Consider the following 18,793-nt stretch of genomic DNA (forward strand, 5'->3'; position numbering starts at 1 on the left):
CTGCCCACTGCTGCTGTGTGTGTTTCACTGCATGTTGCATGTGTGTGTGTTTCAATCAGTGATGGGTTAAATGCAGAGAAGTCATTTCCCACCTTGTGATTAATAAAGTAACTTAAAATTAAATTACATTCAATTAGTTTATTGTCAGTTCATTTCAGTTTTCCCTCTTCCCTCAAAAGAAAGACAATAAGAGATCTCAGTAGAAGAAAATCTCTGACACTGTCAGCGTTAACTCTGCTGCTGCTCACCTGCTCAGCTGTTTAACCACACGAGTCTGGGCAAAGCTTCATTTTTCCTGAACAACTTAGTAGCAAACAGACGCTTGTGATGGAAAACAAAATGGAAAAAATCATTACTTGTATGTTAGGGTTATGTACAGTATGTACTGATACTCTGAGTTGCTGGCCCAACACTCTTCTTTCCCCTTCCCCTTACTCTCCTGTGCTTCATTTTAAAAACTGGACAGAAGACAAAGCAAAGTCGTCTTACTCACTGCAACTCCCATGAGTGACCCTCTGGTCATGGGAGTGAGCAGAGAGCAGGGGATTGTGGGATATGCAATGACTGAGCAGCTGTGATGGGGTCAGGTGTCAGCATCCCTTTCAAAGGCCTGTTGCCGAAGCAGTGGTGGCAGTGCAGTGGTTGCCAGGGCAGCAGCAAGGCTTTGTGGTGGTCCCAGTGGAGCATGGAGGTGGGAAAACTGGGGGAAGGGACAGAGAGAAAGAGAAAACTTAAAGAGAGAAAATTAACAAAAAAATGGTATGAAAGAGACAAAAAGAATAGGACTCCAAAAGTGATTTTGTTTAATGTTACTGCTTGGTGCAGTTGATCCAAATAACATTTCGCTGCTGAAGAAATGAGATTTGACATTTTGAGATTTGAGAGATTTGTGACATTTAGCATGTTTGGAGTGTATAGTTAGTGTGTAGTGAAGTGTGTTTAGTGTGTAGTGCGGTGTATTTAGTGTGTTGTTTAGTTGTTTTCCTGGTTTTCGAAGGGACACAAATAATGTGTATTTTATTGTGACACGATTGTGTAGTTGTAAATAGTTGTACAAAAACCACCTGAGGCATTTACTGCATTTTAAGGTAAATAGTTGTAAATAAGTGAATAAGTAGTTGTTTGCTAAATTTGTACATAATTTTTTTGAAATTTACAATTTATATTTGCATTCTAAGTTATAAAAATGGTTTGTTAAACATGTTTTGGGTTTTCACTGTAAAAAATCAAACTTTTTCCCACTCTGATTTTATGATCAGCATCCCTTTATTTATCCCTGAAGGAGAATTCTTAAAAAATCAAACTTTTTCCCACTCGGATTTTATGATGATGATTTTAGGTCCAGTGTGTTCATACAGTATGTCAAATTTAAAAAAAACAAATAACAGTGAAGTCATACTTGTGAAATTATGCTGAAAAAAATGATACCAAACAAAGCAAGGTAAATCGCCTTTAAGCTGAAATATAAAGGTAAAATCAAAAGGATTAAACCAGTGACCCTCCGGTCACAAGCCACTTCTCCAACTTCTAGGCCATGGCTGCCCCCACATGTGGTATGCTACATGCAGAGAGCCTGACTGAGTACCACTTCATGAGACAGTATAATCTGGCGAAGGTGGAGTGAGCTGGTGTTAGTAGTGGAGGAGACTGGCTGACAATGAGAGACAAGTGTGTGGGTAATTTGCCTGCACCTCCCTGCTTCATCGTTGGACAGGTACACAAAAACACTGATGAACCACTGGAAAAGGAAATAAAAAGAGTAGAACAAAACAAAGAGCAACACAACACAAGACAGTAATCCTAACAGTTTTTTTTTAATGCAGTGTGGCCAAAATGAACATCCTCAGAGCACTGTATTACCTTGTTCAGGATTGCAGTTGGGGGGGGGGGGGGTCATATTGATTCCAGCTGGTAACTTCACTTTAACATCAACATGTTACTAAAATTCTGCTGATGTATTTGTGGGGTATCTGAGGACATATGTATTTCAGAAAGACCTCTTAGCACACACACAGCAATTTCACACTTTTTAAAACTTTCACCCTAAACCCATAAGTTTCGTCCTGAGCTATCCATTAATCAATAATTTTTCCCTCCTGTCTCTAAACCCAGCACAAACCCTTTCCTACTGCTGATTTCTTCGAAATCCCTTCATTCATGGATCTCTACCCACACACAAGCTCCTCCTTCACTCTCTGTCCCAGGATGCTTCCAGTCCATTCCCATTAAACAGCATTAGCATACAGATGTTACACTGAAAAGGGAAAGCATGGAAACACAAAAGGCTCACATGAGCAGGAGGAGAGGGAGGGGTCGAGGGGCTGCAAAGAGATGGCCCTTGGCCTTTTTCAGGTCTTATAGACACACACAGTGCACACAACCATGGGTATTGAATGGTAAGTACCACTGGGGGTTGTGGGAGTCTGTTGCTGCTTGAAATCCTCAGCTGAATGCCAACACACACACACACATGCACGCACATGAATGTGTTTTTGGAAACACAGTAGCTCCTCAAATGCACACAAATTGTACACACAGAGAGAGATCTGGACTCAGTGAAATTAACTCAATGATGCTGCTACAAACCACTGCTTAGACTGTTTACTGTATTATTTATATTATTTCTTTTTATTACATATATATACCTTATAATTTTACTTGCTTTGTTGCACTAATACCTTGCTGCACAGCTGTTTTTGGTTTCTTGATTACTGTAACTACTCTGTGTGCCTTTAAATTGCCCCCTGGGGACACACAGTGTTTTTGAATTTGAATTGAAATTCAAGTACTTTTGTTTTTCAATTTCCATACAACTGTAGAAGTTCAAGTATGTTCAGTATGAGTTTACAATTTTTACAATATAGATTACAGATATATTCACACGTATATGTCTTTTTAGTGTTTGTCTAATCTTCAAATGAAAAGCATATTACTGATGCACCACCATTACGTGTATAATAATGTAATTCTGTGCAATGGGCAGTTCTTTATTCTACTTTCTAAGCCCAACCTACTTTAACTTTTAATAGTTGAAGCATATTTAGTAGTAGTATTACAACATAATCGGTTTGTAATACTGTTTGTAATAATGTTTGTAATACATTACTTTGTATGCAGGAAAAGAATATGTACCATTGTGTGAGTATTTAAAATGTTTAAATGTTTTCTTCCACATGCACACACACACACACACACATGCACCACTTTGCGTGAATGGATGGAAATCAGTCACAAGTATCTCTGTGTTCCATTGTGTGCTGGGAAGTCTTTGTTCAAGCATCTGTTGCCCAAACATTCTCCTCAGTGTCACTCACTCTAAATTGGTCTGTTCAGACGAGTTGCAACAAAACTTACTCCTCTTCCCACACAAAACACAGACTCATAAACACACACACACACACACACACAGGGGAGGGCTGGAAAATCTTCTAAATACAAGTAAGAGAAAGAGTTCATCTTTGTTCCTTGCTTTGTGTCAGTGAGACACAGATGATCATTGAAGCTCTGGCAGCATTTTAAAGTGATGCTCGTGGGAACACTTTGCTGAAAATGAATATTTGTGTTATTCCATTGTGTTAACCACAAAGATTTCCATCTGCACACAACCAGTTTTCAGCAATCCAACTTGTGCTGAAGCAATTTCATTCTCACAGCATGTATTTTGCATAGAAAAACAAAATAGGTACTCTTTATTTAACCTTTTTATTGTATTTAGTGCATCTATAAGGGTGAGCACAGCAAGTCAAACAATTACTATGTTTCCATTTAAATCAATCTTCACTGACAAGTATAAAGGTTTAATACAGCACTGAAACTAAATTTTGTATTTGTGCATCTTCCTGTGGATTTTCTTCTATGTTAGAGAGATATTCTCTGCAAAATAAAATTGCCTTTAAGTACACTGTTTATATAACTGAACTAATCTATCAGGTTTCCAATCATTGAGTGATGACACATGATTTTGCAGAAAACATAGATAGATATAGGATAGATATAGAAGAGCAAGAAAAGTAAGGTATTGGATCTTTTCTGTGTTTATATCATTTTGCTTCACTCTTAAATTACCCTCCCCCAAAAATAAAATATAATACTATCAGGAAATATTTTAAATCCAAACTATACTCTTACTCAAATTCAACCATTTCCTGTGCACTATGAAACAAAATGACAGAAAAGTGTAACCATTCATAAAACAAGTCTTATTGTTCCAAGACTTTTATTTTGAAATAAGATAGACAAATATATTAAGATAAAGAGCTAGGGTATCAACATCACTCATGAAATGTAAACAATAAATGTACTTAAGTTATGTGAAACAAAAAACCCACATCAAACAATGCAATATAGCTTTTGCTTTGAAAAACAAAATAAATAAGACTTTAAGTTAACAAAAGTTACAAAATAGGTTTTCGGTCAAGTCATGCTAACAGTAAGCAACAAGCGTCTCTGGACTTAGCAGTCAGCGCAGGTCGAGTCGACTTCAGAACACAAAACAAAGAGCACAAATCTTGATTTCAACTGCTGCTCAGAGAATTAGCTAGCTATTTAGCGTGCAATAAAGGTCAACCTACAAACACATTGTCATCAAGGCAACTCTGATAGATAAAAATATGAACAAAGGTCACCTTTTCACCTGTTCGTTTATAGCAACAAACAAAACAGGTACGATAACACAGCAGACTACAATGCAGCAATACAACAGTTCTGATACACATATTAATTTTTTTTGTCATTAAAATATTTTTGCTTTTTCGTTGAGCTCACAATTGGTACTGACCATTGCTGAATCACACTTAGGCATTGTATGTGTGTTAAACTCCTATTTCACCACTGCTTTGTTTTTATTTAGATAAGAGCACCGCCCAAATTATTAGTCAGAAATGTGAGACTTACTGGAGAGGAGACTATACTCACTGTATGCTCACACCAACAGCAGAAGATGATGCTTCTCTAAAATTTGGGTGTACTATCATTACTAGATGTCTATAGTCAAAGAGAGAAACCACTGACTAACTCCTTGAGCTGCTTTTGATATGAACATCCAATCAGCCCGGACTGGTCAATAAGACAACATACACATGCAATGCCAATATATTGATCCTCTCCTCTCCAGGAGCCTTCTTAAAGCTACTGCATGGTGTAAAAAGCAGAAGGACATCATGGATGTATAAGTAAAGCATATTTTCTCTGGTATTAAAAAAACACCATCACAAAGCAAACTCTGACAGAGACAAATTATACAAAAAGCAATAAATAAGTCTAACATAAGTATTAAGCTAAATTAACAACAATAATTCATAACATTGTATATTACCTGTCATTGCTAAAGGTTAGGCTAGTTGTTAACAGTTTTATGAAGCTGTGAATTTCCCGTGTGGGACTAATAAAAGCCTATCTTAAGTTAGGGAACTCTAACATCAACTTTGGTCACTAGAGAGTCAGTGGGATGCCTACACTTGTGACTTAGCAACTTCCTTGCCAGGCTGTTAAATTAGCTGACAATACAATCAAGTGGCAACAGCCATACAATCCACCAATCAGTCAATTACTGACAGCATACAGTTATTTAACCCTCTTACTGATGGACAAGAGGTTGGTTTTGTACAGTCAGAGAGCCTTAAATACGACTGGAGAAGTGCTGCTGGGTGGCATCATTTTAACACTTTGTAAGCAGCAAAATGAAATCTGTAAAAACACAACACTGATGTATTTAGTGGACAGCACACCAGTCATAGGCCAAACAGCATAAATATAATCCTTCTTAGATCTGTGTACAGGAAGTTCTCACACAGAACTTCCCACTGAGCAGGAAAACTTAAGTGAAGAACCCTCTAGGTATTCTCTAAAAGTGGGTATACAACAGTATACAGCAGTAACAATGACATAAAAAATATTACAAAAATAACAAACAAAAAGAGAAGTCAGCTAAAACTGGACGAACACTGAGCAGTGTTACAACTGCTTGGATGAGAAATGCAATATGCACAAAGTTAGGTTTGTTTACCTGGACGAATTCAGGCAGGAGCTGAAAACCTAAAGTTTTAATCCTTTGTGACTTATATCTGAACTTGGAGTTTTTACTTCATTTAGACCCTATACTGTGTGGAAATAACATGACAAAAACCAAATATCAGATGCTGGTCACATACAGTTAAACAATTAGACCTTCTATTCCTGTTTAAATTCAGTCCCATGGTAAAATCTTTCCCTACTCGTCTGAAACAGAGAGGCGGCTAAAGATGGGCAGGCGTCGGCCTTCAAAGCTTGGTGACTCTGTGCCACTGGCGGAGGAGCTGATGGAGCAGGAAGAGGTGTAGCCTTCTTCAGAGAGGGAGTCAGCCGAGGAACAGCGATGTAGGCCAGGTGGGGCGCTGAAAGAGACTGGCAGTTGCTGGGTGAGGTTTGGGTTTTTGGAGGAGAGACACTTGGAACTGACTGAATCACTCACACCACAAAAGCGCAGAGCCAAATCACTACTGTCTCCTGCTAGATCAGAGATGCCAGAAAAGGAGTAGGGAGAATTCTTCAGTGTCCCTGGCTCAGGGAAGAGAGGAGAGAGGAGCTCTGGGCTCCCTGTAGAGAGTGAAGGGGAGACAGAGGAGGCCCTGGTAAAGAGGAGGGAAGAGGGTTGAGACTCCTCAACTGTTTGGAAAGTCTGTGGAGATGAGAAGCCTGCAAAGCTCAGGCTGTGACGCAGCAGAGGTGGCCTCAGTTTATGTTTCCGATTAAGTACAGCAGTGTTGCCAGCACAGAGCTCATCAGCATTGTGGATGAAGTGGCAGCGGGCACCATACGGGCAGAAACCTATCGTGTGGAAAGTGCGACATGGCTCAGTCTTGTACTTCGGGTGCCTGCTGAGGCCTCTCAGCTCATCCAAGCCATGGGCAAACTGGCATTTGGTGCCATACTTGCAGGTCCCACTTTCCTCATAGGTGCGACACAGTTCAGTCTTGTACCGGGTGGAGATATGAGGTGAAGGGGCCAGGGGTCTGGAGACAGAGGGAGAAGTAGTGGAGGAGACAGATGTGTTGCTGATGCAGAGACCTGGTGGAGAAAGCAGCAGTGGAGGGGACACATTTGATATTTTGTCCTCTCTGGCCCCCAAGCTACCGATGTTGCCTTCAATCATGCTGGCTGAGCGGTCGACTCTGAATGGGATGTGGCTGAGCGAGGAGAGGGGAAGCTGACTCTCTCTGCTCCACTGCTGATTGGAGGCCATGTTAAGCTCCCAGCACGCTGAATCAGTCACCTCAGAGCCGCTGCTGTTGAATTTGGAGTTTGGGAGGGTCACGGGGCAGAGAGAATGTCGACGCTGGAAGCCCAGGACTCTGAGACTGTGCTGCTGCTGCTGTGAGCTGGTAGGCGAACCATCTGTTGCCTCAAGGCCGCGGAAACTCTGTCACACAAAAGGAGAAAGGAGAAGAATAGATGTGAGGTTTCTGCATTCCTGGAGCATTGAAGCGTGACTGGCAGGGCCAAGTTAAACTGAAAGGAAAATTTAAAGCTGCAGCTGAAGCAACAATGTTGATAAATTAAATCAGAGAAATGTATTATTTTTTAAATGTTTTATTTGCTTTCATAGAGTGAACTTTGAAATAGACAAATGTGTATTGATTCTGGTATAACTGTATTGAAGAAGTATAAGCCAAAATGCAATAAGAATTGTGGTAAGAACGTGATTATTATTATTACTGCTGTTGACTATTAATTATTTATTATCATTAGTTATTAAATATTAATACAAAATAAATATTTAGTGTAATTTTATTATAGATTTTTTTCCAAAAACAAAACAAAAAACAAACATATTTTGACTCAGTGGTTGGGGAAATACTGTTAAACCAAAAACTGTTTTTTTCTCAAGTTTGAGCCCCAGTTTGAGCTCTAAACCAAAGGCTGCAGTACAGATAACATTTAAGTTTTTTTTTTTTTTCTTAACCCTAGAACACTAACGTTAAAATTAGTAACACCATCACTAACGTTGGGTATATTTTACCCGATATAATATCTCGGATAAAATACAGTTTATCACACCAGCGTTCATCATGCCATATAGGACACACAGTGGCCACCTCTTGGTTTTTCTTTCACAGCTGTACTGAGCACACATTTGGTCGAAAGTATCAACACATCCCTTCATTTGGTTGTAAAATTCGATCACTTCAAAATTGTGTGGGTGAAAATCACCCGACTTTAGTGTTCTAGGGTTAATGAGGCCATATCCCCAAATGAATATGTCACCACACCCCATGGTAGTTAATGGGGCATTAGTTTTATAACGTTTCACCACTTCATTCTAATTTTCCATATCACAGGCATCCTAGACAAAAGCTTGAACTAATCACAGGGGAGATAGTTACATGTGCCTTGTTGATATGTTTAAAAGTGTCATTGGTTGCTCTCACCTTGCAAAACTCTTCATCTAGTTCAAGGAAAGGCGTTAGAAAGTGGGAAGGCATGATTCACTTCACCGTCCTGTATGAAAAAGATGGATGTCTTTTCCCACAATGAAGGAAGGCTTTGGAGGGCAAAAAGATGCTGGGTCCGAAGAGAAGAAAGAGCAAGACACTCCAAGTCTGGTCTTGGGGAGTTGAGGAGCAGCAGTAAAAAAAACAAAAAAAACAAAACAAAATAAAGTTCAAAGTATCAGAGATTTCACTTTGAATGTTGTTTTTAGATGGACAGAGGAAGAAAAACTGCTTGTCCATGAAACTGAAAAATATATTTTTTGGGGTAGAGAAAATGAGTAGTCAGGTCCGTTTTGAGGCAGTACGTTGAGAGAAAGAGCAACTTAACCCCAGGAGAAAAGTTCCTCAACCATCTGTCGGAATCTGCTTAAATAGTTGGGGAAACCCATGCATACACACCCACCCTGTTCCGGGGGGGGGGTATGGGGGATGGAGTCTAGCATTGTAATGTGTGCTGGGGGGCAGGGTGGCCACAGAAAGAAGGGTAGGGTGCTGAAAGAAGCTACTTTTCTACCTTATCATTATCAAATCCTTACAGTTGCAATCTTCTTTTCCTAACATAATGTTCCCTATTTTTTTTAGGATCCATAAAGCTAAGGAGAAAATGAGAAGTGCTGCAAATAGCAAAAACATTCACAATTCTAAGTGCATCTGCAACAGTGTCATTAAAAATATTATAAAGTGCATTTTTGTGTGTATGAAACATACTTTTCACAGCTTTTCTTTTCCATGTATGGGTTGTTATTCATTATATTTTTGTTTCCTCGCCACTCCCACCAAGTGCATGCTCATGTATTTTTTTTTTGTGCCTCTTTGTACCAAAAATGAAATTGCAGAGTTTGGTCTAGACCTGCTCTAATTGGAAAGTGTCATGAGGCAACCTTTGTGGTAATTTGGCACTATATAAATAAATTGAATCAAGTGTTTTCCCTTACGCTACAACAATCCTCATTCATGCGATCAAGCTGAAAATGAAACAAGAAATATGCTGTATAAACACAAAAACATTATTCAACCTGATTTTTAGTTTTTAACAATTTGACCTTAAATGCTGAATTTCATAACATGACTCTTTCTGGAAGGTGACAATACAGCAAATTCCATAAATTTTTTTATCTATGTGATTTCTCCATTAAATGCATTTTCTCCCTTCTTCATTGAATATCCATTATCCAATGTTGTTTTGTCGCAACAATAACAACAGGAAATAAAACTCATCAACTTTTAAGAGCAATAAAAACACATTCAAATTCAAAGCAATCAAGTTTTTGGAAAAAAAAGAAAAACTCTTAAAAAACTACAATTCATGCTGACTGGATAATTTCCACAGGTTTACATTCAGAGTGAATGTATTAGACTGTGGGCCACCTAGTTTTAGTTAAGTTTTAGTTATTGAACATCTCACAAATGGGAGACTGCCGTGGGAGCAGAAATGATATCACTGATTGGAATACTATATTCTGATGGCACTGAAATGCCACAAGTTAAACTGACAATTGTATACTCATCACTCCACATTTCTAAGAGATAAGAACAAGTTCTGACATGTGGGTCAGTGGTGATCTAACACTTATGTTTCATCATCACTATCATTTCAAAGTTTGCTGTTATATTAAAATGCAAATTTAGTTCAGTAAGAATGGTTGAAAGGCAGCAGGATGGAAAATATCATAACAGTGATTTAAAGAACCCTGAAGATATGTTTGTTTAAAATTTGTACATCAATGAAATTTGTCAAAATGTTCATTTGCTAACATCAGAGAAACACACAAAATGTAATAATAACAATAACAAAATAATAATAATTAAAAAATATATATTGAAAACATTGTACAGCAGAGGTGAATGTAAGGTAACTGAAACATAGACTCAAATAATGTGAAATTCAAATGAAATCAGGAGGTGTGCTTTTATCATGCCTGCCCCATTCAGAGAGTGAGGTTTCTTTAAATGACTGAAACTCACCGCATGTTGTTTGACATTGTTGTTTTGCATTGTCCCAGTGGAAGCAACAACACATTTAAAACAGAACTGTCTGTGTCTCTGTGTGGACACTGCAGGGACATCTCAAATAGGGTTAATGCTGTGATGTTGAGTTTAGGAGCTACAGCGGATGTGTCAGCAGTGCAGTGTTTATCATCATCTGGTAATACTGAAACAGTACAGTAACAAATTTCACACTAACCCCAGTGAGATGTTGAAACATACAAACATACCTTCTCATGAATGGGTGTGTGTGTGTGTGTTCCAGACAGCTTTGTTTTCTTTATGACTGTAGGAACTGGGTGACAGTTTATTTTAAAGACAAACTGTAAAACATTTCTTATCACAGCACCACACTGAAACATTACTATGGTGTGTGTGTGTGTCTCTCTCTCTCTCACACACACACACAGGGTTAAATAACTGTAATACAGTGTGGTTTCCTCCCTGTGGCCGGCTGGTTTGGTAACAGACTGACTGTCGTTATGTCTTTTTTCCCCTTGTTTCTAAGACTTTGTTCTTCTGTACCCTCTTCTACATTCTTTCTTTTCACTCTATGTTTCAGCTGACTGATTCATAAAAGCCAGAGCAGACAGATTTATGTATCAGCCCTCTGTATGTTTCTGTATTTTAAATTGTCTGTTGTTTTTCTGACATGATGCCTGTTCTTACATAACCAGTGGAAAAACTGTTTTGTTGTATAGTGTTGTAGTTGGGAAGCTCCTAGTTTACAGTACATTCATATAATGTCATGCCATTATGGTGGCTAAACTAATAACCCACAAGATGATCAATACATGTAAATAAATGTCTTTATTTCCATTGACTGAACACACAGTTCAGTGTGACTGCACAAGTTCAGCACCCTTATTTTCCACACTTGGTGTGTACTTAAGTTGACTCTATTGTCTATATCAGTGGTTCTCAACCTTTTTCAAACAAACGCCCCCTCACCTCATCATGACTCTCCTGCCCCTCCTTCCCCGACCCCCATGAGATTATTATTATTATTATTATGCATATTATTATTATTATTATTATTATTATCATAGCAATAGTATGGTGGTTTAAGCATGGTTGTGTAAGTGTTGGAAATGTTTATCAGTAACCTAAAGGCTATATTTAAGGAAAGACTTCAAGTGCTGAAATTCTGCCAGGACTACGGAACATTGTCTATTATCAAATTCATTTCAGTCAAGCCACAATTAAAAGCAATGAGGGGAAAAAAAAAAAACATATAACACTTAGAGGTGGTTTAAAACTGTAAAACTGTACTGAAAATGCATCTGCACATTTAGACAAATTAAGATGCACAAATCATGTGAACAACATGCCTCAATTGGCTAATTACAACATGCCAATATATAAGATCTATATATAATTTTTTAAATTAACTGTTATTTGACTGACGGAAGGAACAAGGAAGGAACAGTAGCAGTCGTGGATCAGCGGTTAGGGTGTCGGACCCGTAACCGGTGGATCGCTGGTTCGATTCCCCGTCCCGGTGTCCATGGCTGAGGTACCCTTGAGCAAGGTACCTAACCCCCACTGCTCCCCGGGCGCTGCACGCGGTCGCCCACTGCCCCGGGTTTGCTGTGTGTGTGTGCACGTCACTTGGGTGGGTTAAATGCAGAGAACAAATTTCGTTGGAGTGAGTTCCCTCCAATGACAAAATATGTCACTTTAATCTTTAATCTTTAGCTATTTAAGGTAGCCCAACAAATTAGCAAAGAACTTATGCTGATAAAAAGGGTCAAATTAGTGTGAACCCTGTGCTTGGTGACTCGCTGCCAGCTTTTCAACTGCAGGAGACAGAGATGTCAGACAGAGAATTTTAATCTGAGTGCACCAGAGTCCAACATATTGAGATGATTGCGGCACTTCGTCTGCAAGTGGAGAACTTGGCTGAATCCCTGCTTGACGAGGTAGGACGTGGGAAATTTTAACCCACGAAGCTGGGTTCAGCTGCTGTCAGCCTTCAGGAGCCGTCAACCATTACCTGTTATAAAAATGCAAAACATATATTTGTTTATAAACATATTGAGTATTCTTTATTTGTACAATATATTTACACAGTATATTCTCAGCTCGCTTTTCGGAGGGAAGTCAGTGTCGTAGTTGTTATGAACAGTAAGAAAATGCCGCTCCACATGTCCCTTCTTCGGAATAGCAATGGTAGACTGGCAGATGAGGCAAATGCAATTCGAATATGACATTATGAAAAAAAGTCTTCCTCCTATTCGGTATGGAAATAGTAGGTTTTTGGCTTCTTACTCGGTCCAGCTCCCCTACTCATTTTTATATCTTTTCTTGAATTTAGAGAAAATAAATTGAGGGCCTCAGTTGGAATTTGTTTAGGGGCGTTGCTATGGAGATAGTATGCCGGTAGTAGGAACATGAAAGAACCCGCGGTGCTGGTATTTCTAATTACCCTCAAAATACATAGTTACATATTATTTCATGTTCAAATGAGCAGTGTTTGTTCTGGTATATACATTGTTATATATTGTGATGTATAACAGTGGCTACTGCCCCCCGTTTGTGCCTGATTGCCTCTCTCGCAGCTATCTCATTCAAAACTCCCCCCGACTTTGTACCGCCCCCATTGAGAAACCCTGGTCTGTAGACTCTAACTGTATTTATTGCCTAGTAACTGGTTGCCAGCAATACAGGGCATACCTGATTATGTTTTTATTCCTTAAATTAACTGAATTTTCTTTGACTTACATTACATAAATTGATTTAATCTTTGATCCTTTCACCAACTAAGGCCAAATATCTAAAATATATGCTTTCTTAATATATTCTGAAAACTAACAGCTGTAGAGGAACTCTAAATTAAAAACAGTTTAAAAAAAGAAGAAGAAGAAAACTATTATTTACAAACAGTCACAGTTAGGTTGGTTGGCAGAAAGAACTGAATTTTGATATATACTGTATAGCTGTTCTAAAATGCAGTACTTTCTATATGCTGTATTTTATAATTCATGTTTGTAAAATACAGCTTTTGACATTAAAGATTCTTTGTATAGTAAATATAAAGATACTAATATATGAGACTCTGTTCTGGCAATTAATTTTCAATTAACTTTTTTTAGTTATGGTTAAGAGTAAACAAAGGGTAAACAACATTAAAATATAGTAACAAACTTGTACAACTGGATCACAAATCAACTGTTGCAGCAATACCTTTGTAGATTTTTAATCTGATTCAATGAAAGAATTTTATGTCTTTATAAAATTGTTTTATCGCGATGGTGGTTCATTTTACCTTTGGCTGGGAAATATTACTTTGTCAGTTAGCAGTAGTTTGGGTGGAGACGAGGGAGGAGTAAGTTTACAGAGGCCAGTACAACACAGCAACACTATGCTGGTACATTATTAAGTTTTACAGGTTGCAGTATGTAGACAACAGACAGAACTTCGGGAATGTAAAGTCTATGAGTCAATGAGATTGATACTTTGATACATTCAACAGTTCCCAAATGATCTGAAAACTTCCAAAAATGTGTAGTTTGGATAGAAACGATAGCAATCAATTACCTGGTAAAATTTCCCTTTTAACTGTGCAAAAGAAAAGAATGAGCCACTTTGTTGAACAAGACTGTCGATGTGTTCAGCTTCACAGCTTTACCCAAATCTTTTTGAAAGAAAGGTTTGGGAGGGAAACAAACCCACAAACTAAATAAATCTACAGTAACTATAATGAAACATCCATTGTATGTAGAAACTTATTTAGTCGCTAAGTTCATAAAATAAGAAACAAAAATTGTTTTCTTTGTGTGCTGTGAAACTGCATACACACACACACCCACACACACCCACACACACACAGCAGCTAGTTGTTGGCCCCCTGTCTGAGCCTGTCTTGGCCTCTTTGTTGAGTCCAGCATAAGAGCTTCATTGTTCACAATCTGCTCCATATGTTCCCATATAGGGCACAGAGAAGCATTATGGACACACAGAGGATCTGATTTAACTGTCCTGAGTGGCTTCAGGAAGGACAACAAATTTCATAAAGTTATTTTAACTAAAACTGTCTGTCTTCCTCAACGTTTAAACAAATAACCATTTAGGATAAGTGATGATATGACTATGTTATGACCAAAAGTGGAAGGGTTAGGGTTAGGGTTAGAGAATAAATCTTAAAAACTAAGAGTTCTCTGTTAGTGCCAGTAAAGCACACAGGACCACAGCAACTCTATCTGTGTTTAAGCTGAGGATTTATGGGTCCTTTTCTAAGCTGTCAGAAAATATTTCCAGCCCTGTCAGGAGCAAAATAGTGTTAAATGCCTGATTAAAATGAAATGTTATAGAGATTAATGGTGGTTGCAGTTGAAAAAAGAACATGTTGTTAAAGCTCAGAGATGAATGTTGACCGCAGGCTGTTGGCAGCTGTTACATGAGGTGGATAAATCATTGCGTAGGGACATGACTATGTTGAGGCTGCACAAACAACCCTAACACGACTTATCACCTTGAGGGTGATGTCTGTATGAAATGAAACATTAGTTTCTTCAGCATAATTCCACACTCGAAGTGTAGACGCAGCCCTTTAATCTGTGGGCTCCACTGATTCTTTATATTAGCTGAACAAGAAGTTGTTTCAGCTCAGGTCAACTTACACACCAGGTGAGACTCAGGTGGAGAATCAACTAAAACTCTAAAGACATGCAAGTGAGGAAAAAATCCATTGGTGATAGCTTTTGTGGGGAGAGTGTATTTAGTTTTAGAAGATGGAACCTTTAAATAATAAACAGAAAGGCCTCTTTTTAGGAAAGAAAGTTTAGGCTTTTGTACTGCTTGAGTCAGCCAGGTACTGGATGTTTTGTGCCAATGAGTTTTTACCTTATATTTTCCAAAACCCTTTATTACAGCTTGAAAAAAAAATGTAATTGTGTCTCTCTCTTTTTCTTCTATCTCTGATTTCTCATCTTCAGTTCACTGTTGAGGAGGGACACAACAGTCAGGTCTGCTTCCTGGAAAATTACCAAAAACTGACAGTGTGTGTGTGTTTGGAGGAGGAGGCTAAAGCAACCACCGGATTATGTTTTGACAAAAGATTGGACCCCCTGTTGCTGTAATTTTCCCGCCAGTCAGTTTCCTGTTTCCTGGAATCTGGGAACATGTCTTTCTTTCTCTCTCTCTCTCTCTCTCTCTCTCACACACACACACACACACACACACACACACAGGCCATTTGGTGCCAGCTGCTCACCATGATGCAACAGAAGAGTGACCAGCAAGTCCTTGGGGCATCTGGTTCATAAAGACTTCCTTTCATCAAATCCCTGGGAAGATAATCCATACGTTATTCTATTACTTCGCCTGGAAATCGCCTTAATGACAAGCAGACAGAGAATCTGCACTGTCCTGACAATAATGAAAAGATTGGTTTCGATTCAGCATTTCCGACACATGTTCAACACGTGGCTTGCATGAAACACATTTCAATGTTCAATGTTAAATTCTGTTATTTTTTAAATGTTCATATAATGTTGTATAATGTATAATGTTAATATATATATTACAAAACCAAGAGAAACCTTAATTTACATAAAACAAACTTTAGTAACTCTGCAACTGTAAACATGATGTTGAACAGAGAGGGGAGGTTTGACTGGACTTATCCCAGTCTGGACATCTAAATGGAATTCACGTAGTTCACGTTGCCGAAACAGCAAGATATATGAGTCAAAGTAATAGGAATATATTTCATTATCTTTTCATTTGAGTTTAAACTTGGTGTGATAATGATATTATCCTCATAGTGAACAAACAAAATAAAATAAACATAAGTTTATAGTTGTGTTATAACTGTTTTTCTTTAGAATCAACTTAATGTTTTTCTTCAATCCAAATGTACAAGTGTCATAAATGACTTAAAATGTGCAGATTTTATTGGTTTTTTTGTATGTCAAGTAATCTCTCCTACATCTTATTTTTGATCTTTGTTTGGAAGCATGTGTCTTTTGCGCACACATACACACACACATACAAATGCACATAAGGTAGAGAGAACAATAAACAAGCAACAGTAGATTTGTGTATGTGTGTTCACAAATAGACATGTCTTGCGTAAACAGGTCTGCAGACACATTGCATAGTGTGTGTGTACGTGTGTGTGTGTGTGTGTGTGTGTGTTGGGGAGTTAGGGGGCATCTGGCACACTTACAAACCTGAATGGCAGGCAGAAAAAACAAACACAAACACACACCACCTCCACACTGTGTCCTTTGGTCCTATGAATTTGTTTTCATGTGTCTGCCATCGACATGAACCAGTGAAACTATTGTAGCTGTGTGTGTGTGTGTGTGTGTGTGTTTGTGTATGCATGTGCATGCTTAGTCCCGTGGTGTTGATAAGCACTCTGACCACATTCATTGCCTCACATTGATAATTTGAGCAGTTAACGGGACACAACGGGTGCTACATGGCTTCCCCTGCATTTGTGTGTGGGTGTGTGTATGTGTGCATGTGCGGTTAGTTGTGTGGCAACGTTTGAGTGACGAGGAGTTAACGAACACAGCTGCCGTCAGTTAGAGAGAAAAGCCAGAACTCTGGATGTGGTTTAGCGTTGACTTTATCTGTGTGTGTGTGTGTGTGGTCATGTATCTGAACACGCTTCAGAATCTAGAAATTAACTTCACACATCATTGTTCTTTGACAAAATTTTCTCTACATCTGCAAGGTTAGGGTTAGGATTAGAATGGGTGTGGACGCAGCACCGAGGGGCACGGGCTCTCGAAGCTCCTGGGACCATGATCGTCATTAAAATAAAAATAAATATTTGTATTGACTTTAGTTCCCCCTAACACCTTACAAAGTTAGATAAAATCCGTATAAGATGTGTTGCTATTGGGCCACTGAGCAGGTAAGGTCGCAGGAATCCTGATATTAACAATACACTCCAATCCCCCAGAGTTTCTAATCCAGTCACTGTGGCTGGAGTCGATAAACCCATCTCATGCTGTGTCCTTTGTGAAATACAAGCTGTAGATTAAAATATGTATTAGCATTAGCACCCGGCGCGATGTAAACAGCCATAACAAACACCGCCGTAAACTCCCGAGGCAGATAGTGTGGCCGACATTTCACAGTCATATACTCTATCGCCTCAGAGCAGTGGCTGTTAACTTTTATACACTTTTATAAAGTGAATAAATAAATAAATAATAAATAGATAAATAAGTAACTTGTTAAAAATTAAGTGAAGGAATCCCACCTCCCAAAGTAAAAATCAGTAACAAGTTTAAGATAAATATGCACGCTTATAAAAAAATAAAGTGATACCTAATGCTATAAATATAAGACAACACTATATAAATATATATATATATATAAAAACAGTCAGAGTAAAAGATACAAACAATATAAACAGTGAACAGGGAGCAACAATATTTACAGCAGTACTGCGGTATTATGCAAATAGCGGAGTAGTGCAAATGACAGTAGTGCAAATGAACTGAGTAGTGCAGAGTTCTAGCCAAATGGCTGCATTCAATTCATTAACCCTCTGGAGTCATCTGTATAATTGTCCGTTTTTGAATACTTTTGATTTTACCTTTATATTTCAACTTAAAAATGTTTTACCTTGCCTTGTTTGGTATCATTTTTTTCAGAACAATCTCTCAAGTCTGAATTTACTGTTAATTTTTCATTTTGACCTACTGTATTAACACACTGGACCTAAAATCACACAAAAATGTAAAATCCGAGTGGGAAAAAGTTTGATTTTTCACTGTGAAAATCACAAAAATTCTTAACGAACAATTTTTATAACTTAGAATGCAAATATAAATTGTAAATTTGAAATAATTATGTGCAAATTTAGCAAACAAGAAGTTATTTACAACTATTCACCCTAAAATGCAGGAAATGCGTCAGGCGTTTTATTGTACAGTAATGTACAGTATGTACAGTACAGCTATGGCACAACACAAACAGTGTCACAATAAAATACACCACAAGTTATTTGTAACTCCAAAGACCAGAAAAATGACTAAACTACACACTAAACACACTGCACTACACACTAACTACGCTAAACTACACTCCAAACACGCCAAATGTCATAAATCATATCTCAAAAAGCGCTCTCGCCGTTCACAATCTCTCGTTCGCTGCCGTTTCTCCGGCAACTTTTCCCTAGCAACAAAATGCCATGTGTGGCCAATCACATATTCTGATTGGTTCTTGTGGTGTATTTTTTCACCAATAGGAAAGAGGGTATCATGTTTCCTTACAACGAGCCGGTGTTTACAGCGTCTTCTTGCACCAAGCGCGCACACCGAGCGCGCACCGAGCGCGCACCAAACATGGCGTTCAGGAAAAAACATCGC

General features: G+C 38.4%; 1 protein-coding gene across 1 annotated transcript; it reads right to left on the minus strand.

Moving 5' to 3' along the window:
- Positions 1-4,095: 4,095 nt before the first annotated feature.
- LOC124059815 (mRNA decay activator protein ZFP36L1) lies at positions 4,096-10,151 on the minus strand. Its single transcript, XM_046390195.1, has 2 exons — positions 8,406-10,151; positions 4,096-7,396 (listed from the first exon to the last, which is right to left on the minus strand). The coding sequence occupies exons 1-2, from the start codon at positions 8,457-8,459 to the stop codon at positions 6,209-6,211; spliced, it is 1,242 nt and encodes a 413-aa protein (XP_046246151.1). The 5' UTR covers positions 8,460-10,151; the 3' UTR covers positions 4,096-6,208.
- Between the last annotated feature and the right edge of the window lie 8,642 nt (positions 10,152-18,793).

Source organism: Scatophagus argus, chromosome 5 (assembly GCF_020382885.2).
Source record: "Scatophagus argus isolate fScaArg1 chromosome 5, fScaArg1.pri, whole genome shotgun sequence".
Lineage (NCBI taxonomy): Eukaryota > Metazoa > Chordata > Actinopteri > Scatophagidae > Scatophagus > Scatophagus argus.

Excerpts from the sequence above, each read along its gene's own strand:
- LOC124059815 (XM_046390195.1), bottom strand. The coding sequence starts at position 8,459 with ATGCCTTCCCACTTTCTAACGCCTTTCCTTGAACTAGATGAAGAGTTT. Across the intron at positions 7,397-8,405 it reads TAGATGAAGAGTTTTGCAAG|AGTTTCCGCGGCCTTGAGGC; the intron begins GTGAGAGCAACC and ends TTTGTGTGACAG.